The sequence below is a fragment of the Coptis chinensis genome, chromosome 8 (assembly GCF_015680905.1).
Source record: "Coptis chinensis isolate HL-2020 chromosome 8, ASM1568090v1, whole genome shotgun sequence".
Lineage (NCBI taxonomy): Eukaryota > Viridiplantae > Streptophyta > Magnoliopsida > Ranunculales > Ranunculaceae > Coptis > Coptis chinensis.
The window spans coordinates 77856595-77875924 of record NC_141463.1 but is presented as its reverse complement, the minus strand read 5'-3'; the positions used below and the strand labels follow the sequence as shown (position 1 = coordinate 77875924).

The window sequence follows — 19330 nt, the reverse complement described above, 5'->3', positions numbered from 1 at the left end:
GGTCGTTTAAGTTTGGGGTTTCGAATTCAATTTTTTGGGAATCAATGACATATTTGTAATAATTGTTTTTTTATTATTTTTTGAAACCAATGGCATACTTGTAATAATTGTTTTTTTTGTGGGAGTCTGCCCAACACAAATTGGGGTCCGGTAGTAATAGGACCCTATTTTTTTTGTCAGAAGGTCTAAACAATAAATAATGTCAACAAAATTTTGCATTTATTTCAATTCACAAAACTAGAGTGCGTTAACTACTAAGAATTTAATATGGACTGATGAAGTTAACTACTTAAGCACTAAAGACATTAATTGATACTACTATGTCTATATATATCTACATAATTTAGTCTACAAGTCTACAACAATTCAACAAATTGTTAACTTCTTATAATGTTATAAGTCTATATAACTCTACTATTATGTGGAGAAAATTATAAAAGATTAACATTGAAAGTGAAAAATTACATTGTTTTGTTTTGTTTTTTTTAAGTGAAAATTTTATTGATAATGATAACGAGTTTTACAAATAATTATGACAAACGTGTAACAAGCTGCGCCGCAAGTCCTTTCTGATTTTTTTTTTTGGGGTTGAGGTTTAACGGTTGTTTAAGAATTGAGAGTGAAAGAAAAGAGGGACAACTTACGGATTTGTTATGGGTGATTAAAATTATACAAACTGACCGGTTGGGCTTTGGGTCTTTGGCTATTTGTTTTAGTTTCATTAACTAATCAAACATTTAATGACACATTTGTCCATCTTTAATGGTTTTGGACTCAAAATAAATGATAAATGATAATTTTGTAAGGGCAAAAAGAGAAGTAAAAAAAATGTTGGTTTATCGGAAATAACATAATCCTCGTCATCACTATGGGGTGCGGTAGTAGAAGTTTGCTAAAAAAAAATGGAGAGCGGGGAAGAGGGTGGGGAGATTTTCTAATCTCAGAATGTGCAACCCCCTCTCCACACGCACCTTTATATCCATCTATGGTAGCAGACAGAGATATTCTAGGAAAATAAATGACAAAAATAAATTATGTCGTCCAGATTTTTGTATGAAATATTAATGATGACATTTTCTTAATTAAGAGGAAGGCTGGTATTCAATGACAAGTGGCCAAAGTCAAGCTAGCTCTATCTATACATGTTGGCACGATGTTAAATGATAAAATAACAAAATTCTTGTTATCACTATAGGGTGCAGTAGTAGAAGTTTGCTAAAAAAATGAGGAGGGGTAGTGGAGATTTTCTAATCTCAGAAGGTGCGATCACTCCTACACGCACCCCTATATCCATTTATAGCTGCAGACAGGGATGTTTTAGGAAAATAAATGACAAAAATAAATTATGTGGTTAAGATTTTTATATGAAATATGAATGATGGCATTTTCTTAATTAAGAGGAAGGCTAGTATTCAATGACAAGTGGCCAAAGTCAAGCTAGCTTTATCTATACATGTTGCCACGATGTTGTCATTCACGATAGTTGTCATTTAATTGTTTACAGATTACTACCATGTAAGCAATTGATCGAATTGAAAAGCTTGGTCTTGGGTTTCAATAAGGTAGTCCCTAGATGACATACTCTCTAGAAACTAAAAATTATTAATAAGATCTCACAACTATGAAAATTTTTCTTATATATAACTGAAATATTAGAAGAAAATGTGATATTTTATTTCAATTTCTCGAGTGAAAATTGTCACATAAGAATTATGTTAAGCACATCTTGTCACATGGACAAATGTCGATTATTTTGGTGAAGTTGTCATACGTAATCTTAGTTACACTATGTTGACATTTTTTTTTTTGGTAAACCATGTCGACATTTGGAAATATTAAATTACACTCAACAAGTCCTACAGCTGAGAAGGAGAGGTGGAGAAATGGAGAATCATAGAAGTATAAGAAATGAAAAAGTTATTCAAGTAGGCACTTTATTATTAAATTGAATTTATTATTACCTGTGCTGAGAGACCCTCACCCTAAGCAAGACCATTTCTCCAATAACAAAGCATTTCATACATCCCTGCTCCCATTGCATGCAAATTAGACTTAGAATAATTTTGGTTCTTAATTAATTGAAGGATTTTACAAAACCTTTTCTTCTTATGTCTATTTATCATTTTATCTCTACAACTATTACAAAAAAATAAATAAAAAAAAAATGATATTTCTCCCCACATACTCCATTAGCTATATAACAAGTTAATAATTTTACCGTGATAGCATTTCGAACAAGTAGTAGCTTCGGACATCCTACCTATATTAATATTCATTCTTCCCAAAATGCTCATAGTGAGCCATGTCAACAAAAAGTTTTAAAAAAAAAATCTATTTAAAAATAAATATTTTTTTTTCTTACCAAAATAACTCTGAATTTGGTCTATTTTGTAATTTAATGTAAGTTTTTTTCGTCTTTTAATGTATTTTGAGAAAAAAAAAAACAAATATACGCCTTTTTTTGAATTGTACGTCGGGGTAATTAAGTAATTAACAACCCCAAAATAAACAAAGCCCCAAACCATTTGTGAAACACCCAAAGTACCAAACTCTTTTACATAAAAAACCATAGCCGGACAACATCTCTAAAATATGTATCTCCAATCTCTCTGAAAAAGAAGAAAAAGAAGAAGAGATGGCTTCAAAACCCATTGTTCTCCGGCAAGCAACAAAAGGTAATAGACTATACCCATTATTTTGTTTTTGATCTTTGATTCATTCTCCCCCATTTGATCTAAAGGGGCACTACAATAGAAAATGGTTTATATCACTGTTAAAACACAACAGAGTTTGGGCCTAAATCACATAGTTCCAATTTAATTATGGATAAAAGACATTTGTTTTTTCATTTATGAATAAAGCCCACCCGATTGACTTTTTAGTTAGATTACCACTTTGCCCTTTAAGCTGGGCTATTAAATCGTTGAGTACTCGCTACTCGTTGTTTAGCCGACCCGACTAACAATTTAATCCTCGATCACAATCGGGCTCAAAAACTCCCCGAGTACTCGGCGGATTAGGCCCGATTAGCCGAGTAATTGTGTTCACTATTTCAACTATTTCAATGTTAAACACTGAACTCAACATTTCGCCAATTCGACCAACTCTCGATTCTGTAAAGTTCTACACTTTAATCATATTTATTTTAGTTGATTGAGTGTTTTAATTGTTTATTGATTCATTTGATTGATTGGTTTCTTAATTGGCTTCATTATGTTGGTATTTCAAAGTTAAATATATTTATTAAGTATTTGTAAAAAAATATAGTGTTATGAAAAATCGCCCAATTAATCCCCGACCGATTACATCTACTTGCTACTCACTCTTCAAACAAGTAGCGATTTAACTACACAGCCCTTAAGACAAAACAAATAACGTCAAATAAGAAACCTGGTTTAAATTTCTCTTATGAACTTTGTCTAGAATTTTTGTGAAATTTTGATCAGTAATTTTTTCCTTAAAATTCTATATCGATTTCTCTCCAGAAAATTTTCCCAAACTAGATATCCCAATGCAACATGAATATTGCAATCATCAATTTTTATATCTTGCAACATGGATGTTGCATTGTCTATTAATATTGTAACAACCATTGTCAACTCAACTACTGCAAGTCTGCAACAAATACTACAATATGGATGTTGCACTGTTTGTTACTATTGCAACATAAATATTGCATTGTTTATTACTACTACAACAACCACTGCAAACATGAATGCTGCACTGTCAAACTCTACTGCAACATGTATGTTGTACTGTCTATTACTACTGCAACAACTATTATAAACTCCGACTGCGATATGGATGTTGCACTGGCTATTACTACTGCAAGAACCACTATCAACTCCCACTATGACATAGATGTTGCACTGGCAATTCTACTGTATGTAACATGAATGTTGCAATTCATGTTGCATTGTCTATTACTACTGCAACAACCACTGTAAACTCCCACTGCAACATAGGTGTTGCACTGGTAACTCTACTGCAACATGAATGTTTCATTGTCTATACTATTACTACTGCAACAACCATTGTCAACTTCCACTGCAACAAGGACGTTGCACTGGCAACGTTCTCCCACTGCAACACTAGACTCAAGTCATAAAGTCGCATTCTCACATTACACTTGATGTTAAGTTCTTTTGTCACATAACTAAGATAAACAATGCAATGTTCTTCAAGTTTAGAAATTAACCAAAATATTATATCAATGACTAAAAAATACACAAAAACAACATAGATTCTATTGACTATATGCAATATCATTTATTCGTGGCTACAAATTTCGATCATATAACACATACAAATGATATCAACTGTACATATATATACTACCATCAAAACGAATATTGATCCATATGGATTCTAACCATCACCTTCATACTTAATGATCACTCTTCCATTTTGAGCATATGGGTCATTTTATTATACTCACACATGCACGTACTAATAGACATACTTAGTAGAAAGTTTGTCATAGAAATATAGGTTAAAACGGTGACAAAATCAATTGTAGTATTAAGGGCTCCAAATATGAGACATTCTACATACAAATGACAATTTGTACATGAGGACGGTACTTGTAACAAAGCATGGTATAAACTCATAAAAGCAAAAGACTAATTTTTTTTAGTATAAAACTAAAAGGAGATGTTAACTTATTCAAGAATACATTTTTATATAAATATGTTGTTTAATTAATCAACTTGGACAAGCTATAAAAATGAGTTATCTATCTAGTTACTATTCTACTCACAATTTTGGGTTTAATGCTACTATAAAAATGAGCTATATGTTGCTGATTCATACTTACAAAGACACACACACTTGAGGAATTTAGGTTATCCTGACCCGAACGCCGATATATATTGAGCAAGAAATGAAATTAAGAACTATCAATCCCTTGATAGTAAATGAAAAATGACCTTTCGAACATAACATAAAGCAAATTATAGGATTTTATTTTTTTTAGCTAGAACTCGTAGTAATTGGATCCAAATAGATTCGAACCATGCATCACCCTCGATTTAATAAGCAATCTTCCATTTTGAGCTCACGGATCATTTAATTAAAACCAAATAATCTTGTTATCCTATCATCTAATAATGCGTCTTCAAAAACTCACTGTCATTGTTGTTGCTTGTCTCCCCAAAACCTTAAGTTGAAAAAATCTTAGTAACTCAAGAGTGTTTGTTTGGACAAAAAGAAAGTGTTTACTTTTAGCTGCAATGATACCAAAATGTATTTCAATTTCAACATGTAACTTTATAGAGTAGGTAATAACAATATCAATAATTAAAAACAAAGAAAATCGGATATTAAATTAAACAATCAATATATAGCAACCGCTTGAAATCACAAGAGTATGCAATAAAACTAATCTACATAAAAAAGAAATACTTCATTTATAATAAAATCCAAATTGTCAATCAATGCAGAATTTCAAAGGTTATTTTGAAACCCAAAATCATAAATAATAAAAATAATAATAAAAACACCCATTTTTTTAGCCGTAATTAATAAAGATATATTTTGAGAAACATATATTTTGAGAGGGGAGGTGTTTGTGAGGAAAAACTCAAAAAGGGTAAAACAGGTATTATGAAAAAATGAAACACAAAGAAAAGACTTAAACTCTAAATTTATCGAAATCGGAACCTTTATTTTACATTTCAAAAAACCGGTGGGCTTTAGCCGTAATTAATAAAGTCAATGGGTTTTAGGCTAATAGATACCGAAATCTGGGTTTTGAACCTAGTTTTATGTAAAAACAATGTGTTGTTTTTTTCCCCCAAAACTGGGACCAAGTGGGAGTCATTTTTTTTTTCCAAAACTGTCACAAATAGAACCAACTTTATGTGACGGTCTTTCTCTGATGGGTGATAAATTGTATCCAAAACCATCATAACGTTTTCACAAAACCGTGACAAATGGTTGAAATTTTTTACAAAAAAAATAAAATCACTGAAATCGGGGATGTCTCTATAGTATACACCTTAATAAAAAAAAAATCTTAACAAGCATAATCCATTAAATTTCCAAATAGCATTCGCAAACACTAATTCCATTGAACCAATCCGAGCTAGACTTAGATAATTGCCGTTACATGTATTTCAATAAAAATCAAAATTATATATACCAAAATCAAAATGAAACATTCCAGCTTGCCGGAGTGGTCACATGAATTCAAACACACTTATCATTCCTTTTGAGCTTACTCCACAACAAGTTCTTGGATGAAGCCAACAAACTCGTATCCTTGCTTCTCGACTTATGCTTACCCATTTGATGATCCCATATCTGTAAAGTTTAGGCAATGGCAATCCATACGTTGTTCCACTGCAAGTCTGCAATAGATGCATGTGAAATCCAAAGGCTTACTTCTGACTAGCACGAAACAAGTTATGAGTGAAAGTTGGATAAATCATTTTGCTTGATATAGTCGTTGTAGTTTTTCAAGGCAATCAAACGTTAGGCTCTGTTGTATGTATTTTTGCTTCGCAGGTTTATAAAGGTTTAGGGGGTAGATATAGTAATCAATTAAAACCTTTGTCATTTCAAATTTTGCATATGATTCACCAAGACTATTGTACTGAACTCAGGAGGTGCAATTCTGAATTTGGATTTATTTTCTTTTTACTAATGTCTAAATTTAAATTCATAGTCCAGTAAAAAAATATAATTTGTAGAATTAGGACATCACAATGTTCATTTCTAGACTACTGTCGAGAAGCTATTAGATCGATCTGCAGCTCTATTAGAATCTTTACTAGCTTTTAAACTACGTTTGGTTGACAGAAAATAAGTACCCTTAACTATGGAAAAGGAAAGTCTTAGATGAGAGTACAAAGCAAATTGACAAAAACAAGGAGAAACATGCTTTCTAGGCTCTATTTTATAGTGGGAACTATTGATTTTGGAAATGATCGAGTTATTTGTCCCAACTTCTGAGCTTCAACACCAGTTAATAATTCAAACACTTTTGAGTTTTCCAAAGATAACATGGTTCTGAATTTCAAAACATTTCGAAAACCTTTTCAAATTTTACTTCTGCGTAGGCCAAGTGAATTTATGTTTCCAAAACTTAATATAGTATGGTATGCAAGTGAGGTTCACTTGAAGGCATATAAGTGAGCCTCATTGATATTGTCATGTTCTGTTCATACTAAAATGAGACTAGTATACTCCATAGCAGTCGGTGCGTGAGCGGAGAGAGAGAGGGAGACGAAGAGAAGAAATGAAGCACGCGGAGAGGGAGAGGGAGACGAAGAGAAGAAATGAAGCACGCGGAGAGGGAGAGGGAGACGAAGAGAAGAGATGAGGACAGACAGATAGAAACCAACCAAATCACATTTTGGCCACATACCCCACCCTTCTACCCAGAACGTTCTGCATAGTAGTGGGTGCGTGAGCGGAGAGAGAGAGGAAGGGGGAGACGAAGATAAGAGATGAAGCACGCGGAGAGGGAGAGGGAGGAGTGGAGAGGGAGACGAAGAGAAAAAATGAGGACAGATAGATAGAAACCAACAAAATCACATTTTGGCCACATACCCCACCCCACCTAGAAAGTTCGCTCCGCTCACTTGATTAGTATGATTTCTCTATTTTGCATTTTCAGTTGCAGTAATTAAGCATTCCTTTTTTTTTTTTTTCTTCTGTATATAACAATAAAGTCGCTTCAACAGGTCTCCTAACTCGCGGCATGTTTTTATTTCGTTTTTGTATTAAAAGCAACTCATAACTTGAGCTCACTCAATTAAAGTGATGGTGTAAACCTTCTTTTTTCTTGTACTTTTGAAATTGTTTGTCGAGTTGTATTAATTGAAGACATAAGTCTTCTTTCTGTGAGGAACGAAATCACAGCCCTATCACTTATACAGAAAATCATGTTCATGCTTGAACAACACAAGAGAAACTCTGTTCGTGTTCCCTTACATTCTTTGGTGTGGAAAATATTCTAACTATTATATTACATACGCTTACTTTGCATATATGAAGACTTGAATAAGTATGTCAAGAAGACACAATTGGGGAATTAGCTCATACATGGCATGATCCCTTTATACTTTGCAAGTAGCACTTGGGGAGGAGAAAATTAATGCCAAAATAGAGCTAATCCGCTTTAACTGTAGCCTTGGCTCACTCTTTTATGCTTTATAGTTTATACCACTTCAAGCCAGATTTAATATGCATGTATGCTTTCACAATGAGTACTTAATTCTAAATGAAGAATAAAACATCATTTTGGTTAATTGCAGGTGCAAGTTCAAAAAATAGTGGGGCTAAATTTGTGACTTCGACACAAGGATTAACATGCATACCAAGTTCAACTGATCAACTATGTGATTTCATCACATATGTGTTCTTCTGCTTGCAACCTTAGCAAAGGTGAGCTATAACCAAACGTGTACCTGTGCTTAGTATAAGATGCACTTGGAATCGAGTCAACTGACTGAATGATCTTCCCCATATAATAATTTTCAGTTTTGGAAAATTTATAAGACTTATTGCTTTGATTATTTTGCAATGGCAGGTTGCTTGATAAATATTCTGACTTTGATATATACCTGTGTGAGTAGAACCTTTTATAGTACTTAATCCATGTAAACATAACCATTTACACAAGTTATTTCTTTGGCAATGTACAAAGGTGTTCAATCTATTATGTTGCTTTGAATAATCAAGTACCCTAATGCCAACTGGATTATCATCCAACAAGATATTGCAGTGAATTTATTTGGCGACCGTGTATTGTCCAGTTATGTAACATATTTTGAGAATCAGTGGTTTCATCATTGTAGAGTTTTATTATTATTATTATTATTATTATTTTGTATATATAAGATAACTCGAGTTAGTAATGTACTATGCAAGTTTCTTATGTCATTTGTGTCTTTCTGAATTTTCTTTATTGCACTCTTCCAGGAGGCATTCTGCATTAGCATTGCCAGTAGATGTTTATAATTTCAAACTTATCCAAGGCAGAGGGGAAGCGGTAAGTTGAACTTTAATTGCTTTAATTGCTTAAGTTGACGTATATATATGTCATCTTTAAAGAAACCTATGATGTGCAAAATGCCGAGGTCTCAATAACTTAGATAACAAGCACCTCATCCAATATAACATTTGAATGGTATACTATCTGTGTTTCTAGCAAAGACATTGTATTGTCAGGTGTTGGCTTTATTTCCGAGGGTTTTAGCAGAAGGCGGTATATGTCCTAACAATGCTACTTTTGCTATTGTTCTTCGGGTGTGTAGTGATGAGAATTTGAGTTTCCATTATGTTGATCAAATTCACGCTTATGATTATACATTATGGTTTTGAAACCGATCCAATAGTATGTAACCCTTTGATTGATTTGTATTCAGAGAGTGGAGGCATAAGTTTGGGGCGGATCAATTTTCGAGAAGTTGTCGCCAAGAACAACATTTCTTGGGTAGCTATTGTTGGGGATTACACCAATACCAATCGGTTCCCCACTACTGATAACTTGTATGAACTCAATTCAACTCGGATAAATCTCAAATATCACAAACTACCTATACTAACATGCCCAACTCGCTAAAAACAACTATTAACGGATAATAATGTAAAGCAGGTTAAAGCAAACCACAACACAAAGATTTACCGTGGTTCGCCAATGATGCCTACTTCCACAAGAGCGGTTCTTAATAAAATGGGAAGGAAGATTACAATCTCTCCTTTTTCTCTCACCTTACTAGATCACTCTTATCTCTTTACTGAGGGTTGTCTCTCAGAAAGGTTCTCTCTCTTTGTTTTAGTCCGGATTCCAATCCTTCCGACTTGTTTGGTTCTTAGGTTAGGTTTTCCAAAACCTTGATTTTGGTTTTATCTCCAAAACCAAATTCGCGAATCTTGTAGCAAAGCCCACGAAAAATAGACTCGAGCTGGCGCTGGCCACTCTGAGCGAAGTCGCCAAGACTGAAGCCTGGCTGGCTGGCCAAAGTGAGCTGGTAAGCCCCTATGTTGGAACTCGAGCCGAAGTCGCCCTATCTGGCCCGAAGTGGCTCGACTTTCTAGCGATGTCGAGTTTGCCCGTTTCTGTCCAGCTCCAGTTTCTCTCCTCATGTGAGGGATAACTCCAACAGCTATGATCTCTGGTCTGTCTCAAAACGGACATGAAAAAGAAGCTCTTAATCTCTTTTGTGAAATGCAAAAATCAGGTACTATCCCTACCCCTTGTGTCTTTTCCAGTGCACTAAGTGCTTCTATGAAGTACAAGTATGGGGAGCAGCTGCATGAACAAGTCCTTAAGTGGGGGTTAAGTCTTTTCGCAATCGGAGAGCTTATTTTATTTTCAGTTCTTAGGATGAAGCTTAAATTTAGACTGTTGTGGTTTGAGCAGTTATGTGTGGAAAATGAAAATTAGACTTTATTTGGGGGAGTTTTGATATTAAAGTGCCTGCTAACTATGTGAATGTTTTAGATTAGGAACTATAGTTTAGTTGCTTATCAATGGGATGAAAACTTTTGGTATTACAGCACTTCAGGTGTTTAAATTTAAATTCCTACGTACTCTGGTTTAGGTTCAGGTAGGAGTATAAGTTTAAAATCTTAGACTTTGCTAAACTTTCTTTGATGGTTGATCACCATTGTTGAATTTCTTCAGTTTTGATTTTCGTTTTCATAAGGTTATATTCTAATGGTGCTGGCCTGGTGACTGGAGTGATTGTAAGTGCCAGTTCACCATAACTACCAAATTCAATGTGAAACTTTAGAATATTTTGTTCACGTTTTTAGCCCACTATGTGCCTAAGGCGGAAGTTCTTTAGATGAGTTTTGCGGTTTGAGATGGTAATATAGTGTGCAAAAAATAAAATAAAATCAAGTGTAGTATATTCTTGCTATGTGAATTTGGTTTATTCGCTATAGATTTGTACAATTTTTTTGTATAATGGAAAGGGTATAGCGAGTGGATGATATGATCAGTTCTTTGGGGAATGCATGGACATATATATTGGCTATCGATTTACTTTCTTTTTGATGTTATGCATTTTACAGAGGCTACATTACATCAACACTTCTCCTATGTAGAGCTGATATTATGCGCCAGGTGATTATCAAATGTGACCATTACTTGATTAAGTCAACCAGTGTACGTCATGTTTATACGTGCTTTATATATTGCAATGTTGAAAAAAAAAAGTAATTCATTTTAGTACAAGTATTATTCGGTGCCAATGCATCGTAATATCATGTGGTGTCCATTATAGCAGTGCTTTTGGGGAACTAATTAGTCACGCGGACAGAGTTGAAGCTATAAGTGAACTACAATGGTAACACTAAAACACTTTTTCTCCTATGCTACCAATTTTCAATAATTTTATGCTGTCTAGGTACAATTGATGTTTAAGCTGTTGTTCAAGCCCTGCATAACTAAGTGTATTTAGTAGAGCTAATTATATTTTTGTGTAGATTAAAGGATTCTTGATTCCTCTCAAACTCTAAAATCAGGTTCTTGACTCACTTTCACTAGTTTCATATACTGATCATTTTTCTGAAGGGATAACTTACAAATATACTACATGTTTACGTTGGTTAAAAGAAAAACAATACTTAAAAAAAAAGCCCATTGACGTGAGCAGCACCACCAGAGTATATAGAAAGCAACCGGAAGGTAACTGTTACTGTGGCCATTTGAAAAGCTTAAAAGTCGAATTGAAAGAAAATCATAACTTGATTATGTAAGAGTAATAAAATGTCTTAATGTGAAGTAAAAGTTGCCCTTTACATTGGAGTTCATGTAATCTTAAGCCATTTATATGGAAGGGAATGAAATGTAAAGTTCACTTACAGTTTTGTAAGCTATGTAGATTTGGGGCATTTGATGTTGTTCTTGTCTACTATTGTCTCATAGCTGCATATCATCATTTATTTTCAGTTTTATACTTTGCATGATCCTATTATGTCAAGCTCAAACTTAGCCAACTTAATTTATAAGTATTAATTATTAGTGTCGGTGACAAAGTGGTGTTGATGGCGAAGCAGCCAGATGAAATTGTCTACCATTTCTATCAACTAGAAGGTGGATTGATTGAGATACTTGGGAGGTCAAGTCCCTATCAATATCAATAGGAAAGGCTTCATTGGAAAAGCTCTTGGTCAGCCAGGTTGAAGCAGTCTGTAAGGGTTGGTGAGACAGGGATCAGAGAAGTCGCAATATACCTCTTGGATTATGATCACTCTACTAATGTTCCACATACTGCCTTGGCCAAGATCACACACTATTTCCAACCTTAATGAAGGGATTAATGGTAACAAGACTCACGAGAGGAAACAAGTGAGCAAGGTGAGCACGATTGCAACGTTCGAGCAGTTTATTCTGCATGACTTTGATGCAAGTGATGGGGCCTCAAGTTTTCCTGTTGCTGCTGTGCATAGATCTGGGATTTTAGATATAAATCAAAATCTGTTGGTTAGGAAGCTTCATGGGGTTGGGGTGTTTGGTCAGTAAGAGCTAATTCCTATCGATGGTTGATGGCGGTGATAAAAGTAGCTATATGAAGACAAAATGGCTTAATGTTTTTAGACACCATATCTCCGGGTTATTCATGCTGATTTATATTTGTATTCTTTCATTTCATTGTAAGAACATCAGCTAGCTTCAATCACCACTTTGTTGTTGTTTGGTGTGTTCAAATTGAAATCGGAACAATGTTTCTTATGATTCTTTATCTGGAATTACAGATTTACAGGTCTATGATTGTTAGGAAATGTTGTTTTCCACATCAAGTCTGAAGTTCCATGAGCATTATGTTTAATTGTCATAAACAAGTCTGGAACACTTACGGCCGGAGAATAATTCATAGATTTTCTCCGGAGAGATTTCAGAAGAAATTAGCTGGATGGAAATCGAAAGTTCTATCTAAAAGCTGGCAGGCTCACCTTGATAAATTCGGTCCTTTCAGCATTGCCTACTCAAACGATGTCCTGCATCTTGCTTCCACCCAAGATTATTGATCAGATGGAAACCATTCAAAGAGCTTTCGTGGGGTCACACACCATCTGACAACAAACTTCATTACTTCTCTTGGAATTTAGCATGTACTGCTAAATGTGATGGTGGCCTAGGCATCAAGAATCTTCAGCTGCAGAATTTTGCTCTTTTGGCTAAGAAGGCTTGGGAATTGGTACAACCTAGCTCCTTATGGGCACTTCAGATGAGAGGCTAGTATTTCCATTCAACTAGTTTTCTCAATGCTAGAGTTAAAGCTGGTGATTCAGTCATGTGGAGACAGATTTGTGCAATAAGAACAGTAATAACATCAGGAGCTGTATGGAATGTATGGAATGGTTTGTCAATTAATGCATGGAAAGACAACTGGATTTTCAACAATGCATTACAGGTCTTACCATCAAAGCCTCGGGAGTGTACGCTTGAACTAGTAGCTGATTTTATAAGTGCAGACGATGACTTGGAATTGGAATCTTTTAAACACCTTTTGGCCTACTGAATTTGTGCAAAAAATTGTCTCAATTCCTCTTGTCAACAACAATGAAGCTGACCACTTAGTTTGGAAATGGAACAACTCAGGAAAGTACACAGTGAAGTCTGCTTACAATGGAGTTTCTCAATTGATACGCAATGCAGATAATCTAGAGCGAGTTCAGAGTTCTTTTTCAAGTACGTATGAAAATTAAACCTACCTTTTAAAATTCAATTCTTTCTATGGCAGTGCTTGCAGGGTGTCATCCCAACTGCGGATTTATTGGCATCCCATCATTTTCTATGCACCTTATGTGCATCTGTTCGTGAGACTCCCTCGCATCTTTTCTTTGAATGTACTTTTGCTCGAGCTATTTGGTACTTTTCAGAGGAGAATGGCTAATTCAGGAATCCAAGAGAATACAAGATGGCGATATTCAAATGTGTGTTTGATTGGTGTTGGTCTTTGGAATATTTGGCTTGCTCGGAATGACACAAAAGGAAACGCCACTAACAAGTCCCAGAAAATTTGTTATCAGAGACTTTTTTAATGTTTTTTATGAAACTATCACAAGAGGAAAATTTGTTATTCAATAACTTCATGCGTGGGATTTTTTTTGAAATTTTGATTTTTAAGTTTGCAAACAAAAACAACAATTCGTAAGGCGCAATATTAAGTAGCTAATGATGACAAGTTGCCAACTGCATGTTTTCTTTTTCCTCTAAACTAGCAACCCGCGTTAAGTTTTTCCTCGGAATCCATGTGCTAGTCTCGAGTCTTTCTCTGTTTTTTTTTTTTTTCCTGTTTTTAGTTTAACTAGCTAGTTTCAGCTCTCGATCTTGACCAACTTCCCTGGAACAACTAAAATTTCCATCACACTATATCCATTTATCCTGTATTCAATTCATTCAGGAAATGTGAGAAACTTCGACAAATAAACCACTGCCATTGATTCAAGTGTCGGCTAGCTAGCACATGGAATCATTTATTATTTCCTTAATTTTCATGACTTTATTATCCTCATTTTCCCCTGGGGTAGTACTTCATTGTACCGTCATGAACAATGTAGTGCAAGTACTGCAAGGAAAAGTTGAAATACAGTGTCCATAGACTTTGTCATCTCAAATTGCGTTTTGAGAAACACGATCTGTGGAACACTTCGTATTACCCTATACTTTTTCAACATTAATCATCAAACCAATGCCCAACTACTTACCATATAATCATCCAAAAACATAGCAATACTAACTTCCGAGATTCTCACACAAAAACATAGCAATACTAACTTCCGAGATTCTCACATGATTGAAATAAAATCCATTGAGGTTGGTCATAATTCATTTGTTCAGTGAATATATATGAGACTACATGTGTTAACCAAAAGTAAGTACCGAAAGTCATCTACCTATAGCCTTAATCAGGCCCATTTCGCTAATAGAGACATCAACCCGGCTCCTAGTAATAGACAAACGTACACATGTAACTGAAGCTTTCCATTGTTTTGGATCTTTGCACTCATGAAATCAGCTGCCAATAAATCTACTAACGCCATATATATTAGTATACCAGCTGAAGCTGCGTTTAGAACACCTTCAACAACTAGAGCAGTTTGGGAGTTTTCTTTGTAGACATTTGTGATTCCTATACCAATTGCTATCCCAATTGGAGTTGTAAGAGCAAAAAATGCTGCCATGACAGCAATAGGTCGAACTTTAAATTTTGCCTATAAAACCCATAAAATAATGTCAATAAATAAATGTATTCATTTGTACAAATTCATAAGAGCATGTGTGAACTAATTAAAAATGGGACAAATAACAGATTACTGGTGAATCAAATGACTTCTCAGCGATCTGATTTCTCATTGACTTTGATAATCCTTTTATATTGTTTCTACACTACGTAGTTGAGGAACCAACTTCACTACCAAATATTCATGGTAAAAGTTAAACAGTAATGACAACCGATTATAAGGTGGGTAATTAATCAGTTTATGGCAATCATAACTCATTCTGCTGAAGTCGAATAAGAAACTAATAAAAGCTATTAATCTTTTATGTAAAAGGGAAAAATTACTACCTCAGATATGCATCCACCAAGTCCCATTCCCTCAAAAAACTGATGAAAACACAATGCTATAAGCAGAGGCTTTATGATAGAAGGGCTTCCAGAAGCACCCAGTGAAATTCCAATAATCACTGAATGTACTACAATTCCCAACTCCAAAACCTAAAACAACAACAACGCATTAGATAGAAGATAAAAATTTAAAGAGACTACAATGAAACAAAATTAATTATCAAAGAATTTGGAAAACAATTAAACACGACACTGGAAAGCCTAATATAATCATTACCTGTGCTATCACACGATGTCTAATTAGATTAGCTCCACCAGATTCATTTGATTCACCAACACGCCCATGGGCATGACCATGTGTGACATGGGTATGAACATGAACTTGGCTACAAAGTTCTCCATTCTTTTCTTCATCTACATTCACTAATTTAGAGTTATTTGAACTTAACCTTTGAAAGTAACTTGTAGCTACGTTCTCCACCATCAGTATTGCTATCGCAGCCATCATGGCAATAAATCCAGTAAAAGGGAAGTTACCCCATGGATTCTCTTTAAGACACGGGGATGTTAAATTATCGAATGCGTCAGGCAAAACGTGAATGAACCCTGTTGCTAAAATCACACCAGCAGCAAAGGACTTCATCATGAAAAAGAAATTGCTTCCCGGTTTAAATGCAGAAATTTTTTCCGATAGTATTGGAATGCATACTCCTATAACACCACCAGATAAGATTGAAGCAATTGCAATGATCTTAAACGTGAGCAACTTGCTTTTATTCGCGTTATCAGTTTCTTCAAGATCACAACTACACTCTCCATGTGCTAGTAGTGGGAGTAATAGAAGCAACAACAAAGTGAAGGGGGTAAAAAGCTTAGAGGAAGGAGGACAAAATAGCTCGATCATGTTTGTAGAAAATTGAAAACTACAACTAAAGTATGAAGAATGGTGAACTAAAGTATGAAGAATGGTGAACAATACAACTAAGCAAACCCTGTTTTAGTTATTTATAGGAGTACGAGAACTGTACTGTATCTTGAATTATTATGACGATATATATCGGTTTTTAAGAGGAATCCTTATCAATCCGTATTTCTAATCTCTCTATTTTGACGACATATATCGGTTTTTAGGAGGAATCCTTATCAATCCGTATTTCTAATCTCTCTATTTTGAAATTTTAGAACCATCTCCCTTAATTATTCTAATCAACTTCTTTATTTTTAAACAATTTATAAAAAAAACTCTCATTTTTCTGAAATTATAATTAACATCATATTATTTAAAATAATTTAGAAAATAATATGAACCCGTCCTAATATTTTTATATTATTTTTTAAATTATAACTAAAATTCAAAAAATCATACTATCCTAGAGATGTTAGAGTGACAAATTTAAAGACTTGAAAAAATACCGATGCGTAGCACAGTTTGCATACTTATATTATTTAAATAGATGGACTCATGGTCATTTTTTTCTAACTTAACATTAAACAAAACTAGCTAATTATTGTTTTCTTGGAAGAAGATAGTTATTTAGGCTTTAGTCCTAAAATTATCGATTAGTAGGTTTTAGTCCTACTTCCATCTTCAATTTTCTTAAATGACCAAAATACCCTTAGAGCATGTTTATCACACGTGATTTGAAATTGCATAAAAGTAGGACCAAAACCTAATTTACCCAATTACAAGAGGGGTAAATCCTAAAAATGATATTCGACTACGTAACACAATGTTGCGTTCATTGAGTCCTTTGAATTGGAGTGCTACATTCATGGGATTGAAATCCGTTCTGTCTTAGGAGACAATTGTTCATCAACCTTGGTATTTGAGAGAGGGAGCAAATTTGTCTTAATGTAAGAACATAGTGATTATCACTTAGGATCGAATTTAATCATTGGTAAATTAAGTTAGTTTGTTGAACTAAAAGTTTGTTCATGACATATTTGTTGTATCAATTTGATTTTCTTATTTACTTAACAATAAATATAATATTATAATAAGTTTCCTACATAAATTACATCTGACATTCGATCATTGAGTTTTCATCTTGATGAATTAGGTGAGATAACGAGGAAAAAATTTCTCACTCCCCATTTCGATTCGGACACGAGTCGTGAGAGAAGACGAATGGGTGGAGATTTTAATTTTTTATTTTATTTTGTTTAGCCCTACCGGAACACTAGTTTAATATAATAATGTCCATTTAGTTTTAATCATAAACATTTTAAAAGCGGGGCTATACTTGTAAAACCAACTCTGTGTAGTAGATTCTGGGCTCACTAAAACCATTTATGGGCTTGGGCTTTTCTGAGCTGGAAGGTCTCTTTGTCTACATGGCACTCTCTTTAGAGAAGAACTTCAATTCAAGCGGTAAATTCTTCACTATATATTTGTATTAAATACGTGACTCGTCAATATTTGTATTTGTATTTGTATTTTTATCCTATGAATGTAACACTCCAATTCAAAGGACTCAATGAACACAATATTGTGTTACGTAGTTGAATCTCATTTTTAGGATTTACCCCTTCTGTAATTGGGTAAATTAGGTTTTGGTCTAAGGGTATTTTGGTCATTTAAGAAAATTGAAGATGGAAGTAGGACTAAATCCTAATAATGGATAATGTTAGGACTAAAACCTAAATACCCCATAAAAAATAGGACTAGAGCCTAAATAACCCTAAATATAAACATATGGTAACACAGTGTTGTCATTTCCTCTTGAGAGCGAATTTGTAGACACCAATAGTTGTATGCCTTGTGGACGGCAAATAGTTGTAAAATTATTCTCTTTCCTCTTACGTCTGTTGCAATTGAAACTCTTGGTCTTGATTTCCACAATACGTGGTATCTTAAGAATTTTCTTTTCTATTTTTTTTGGTCTAAGAAAAGCCCAGATAACTATTCAATTAGTGTTACTTAAAAACCAGATAACTACCCAAGAGCTACACCAGCTTAGTTGCTTAGGCACTACTTCTCACGTTCGTTTGTGGCTCATTGATTTACTGCAACTGGCAAGTCGCATTGACCACAGCTAATTGTTATTGTTAATAGTGTATTAATCTTTGAGATTAAGACAGACAAGAAAATGAATACAATTTGATCTTTAATATCATATCTTTCATGCGATCTTAATATAAAATCACGTACTAACTAAAAGAAGGGGGGAAAAAATACCATTATCATGGACTTGGAGGATCGCTTTCTTCATTTGAGAGAATATATTATTATAACAGTGCAGATTTATTAAACAATTAAAAAAATCAAATAAAATAGAAAAGTCAACTAGTTAAGATTGCATTGGGGAGCTCAGGCAAACTGTACTCTATGTTTCCTTTATTATTAGGGAGTAGGCAATAGGCACATACCACACCAGCAATGCTCTTTCTCTCTACTGAGTAGGTAAGGGGTAAGGTATCATTTACTTGTGCCTTGTGGGAGGAGACTAGGAGAGTAGGCGGGCACACAACACCACTAACGCTCATACCAAGTGTTAGTTGATTTTGCTTTAATTAAGTGATCCCCTTATAATATAATAGAATCTTAATCCTATGGAACTAGAGCGTTAAGATTTTATGAGTTTATCGATATGATGACTGATCAATTGATTATGATCCATACACTTTTGGAGGCAAGCCAATATATGTTTCACACGACCTCCATTTACCTACTAGTCTGATTTGAAATAACCAATCGAATTGAAGAACAACCAAGACAATTAAGATTGAAACTAATTACAATGATAGATGTGTGAGATGTACAATCCGTCTAGACTTTCTCACATTAACAGAGTGGT

The 19330-nt window shown here is 34.2% G+C and overlaps 1 protein-coding gene and 2 long non-coding RNA genes across 3 annotated transcripts; 2 read left to right on the top strand and 1 right to left on the bottom strand.

Annotated features, from left to right (window-relative positions):
* The first annotated feature begins 6985 nt into the window (after nt 1–6985).
* On the top strand, nt 6986–9422 carry LOC147483212 (uncharacterized). The gene is made up of 3 exons (XR_015206074.1): nt 6986–8391; nt 8929–8998; nt 9375–9422. It is a non-coding gene; the product is annotated as an uncharacterized LOC147483212 (long non-coding RNA).
* Nucleotides 9423–10113: 691 nt separating this feature from the next.
* On the top strand, nt 10114–12753 carry LOC147483211 (uncharacterized). The gene is made up of 2 exons (XR_015206073.1): nt 10114–10190; nt 11029–12753. It is a non-coding gene; the product is annotated as an uncharacterized LOC147483211 (long non-coding RNA).
* A 1980-nt stretch (nt 12754–14733) lies between these two features.
* On the bottom strand, nt 14734–16479 carry LOC147483210 (zinc transporter 5-like). Its single transcript, XM_086577229.1, has 3 exons — nt 15811–16479; nt 15534–15683; nt 14734–15177 (listed from the first exon to the last, which is right to left on the bottom strand). The coding sequence occupies exons 1-3, from the start codon at nt 16435–16437 to the stop codon at nt 14872–14874; spliced, it is 1083 nt and encodes a 360-aa protein (XP_086433355.1). The 5' UTR covers nt 16438–16479; the 3' UTR covers nt 14734–14871.
* Nucleotides 16480–19330: the final 2851 nt, after the last annotated feature.

Coding starts and splice junctions, on each gene's coding strand:
- LOC147483210 (XM_086577229.1), bottom strand. CDS start 16,437: ATGATCGAGCTATTTTGTCCTCCTTCCTCTAAGCTTTTTACCCCCTTC. Junction 15,684..15,810: donor GACATCGTGTGATAGCACAG/GTAATGATTATA, acceptor TTGTTGTTTTAG/GTTTTGGAGTTGGGAATTGT. Junction 15,178..15,533: donor TTGGTGGATGCATATCTGAG/GTAGTAATTTTT, acceptor TGGGTTTTATAG/GCAAAATTTAAAGTTCGACC.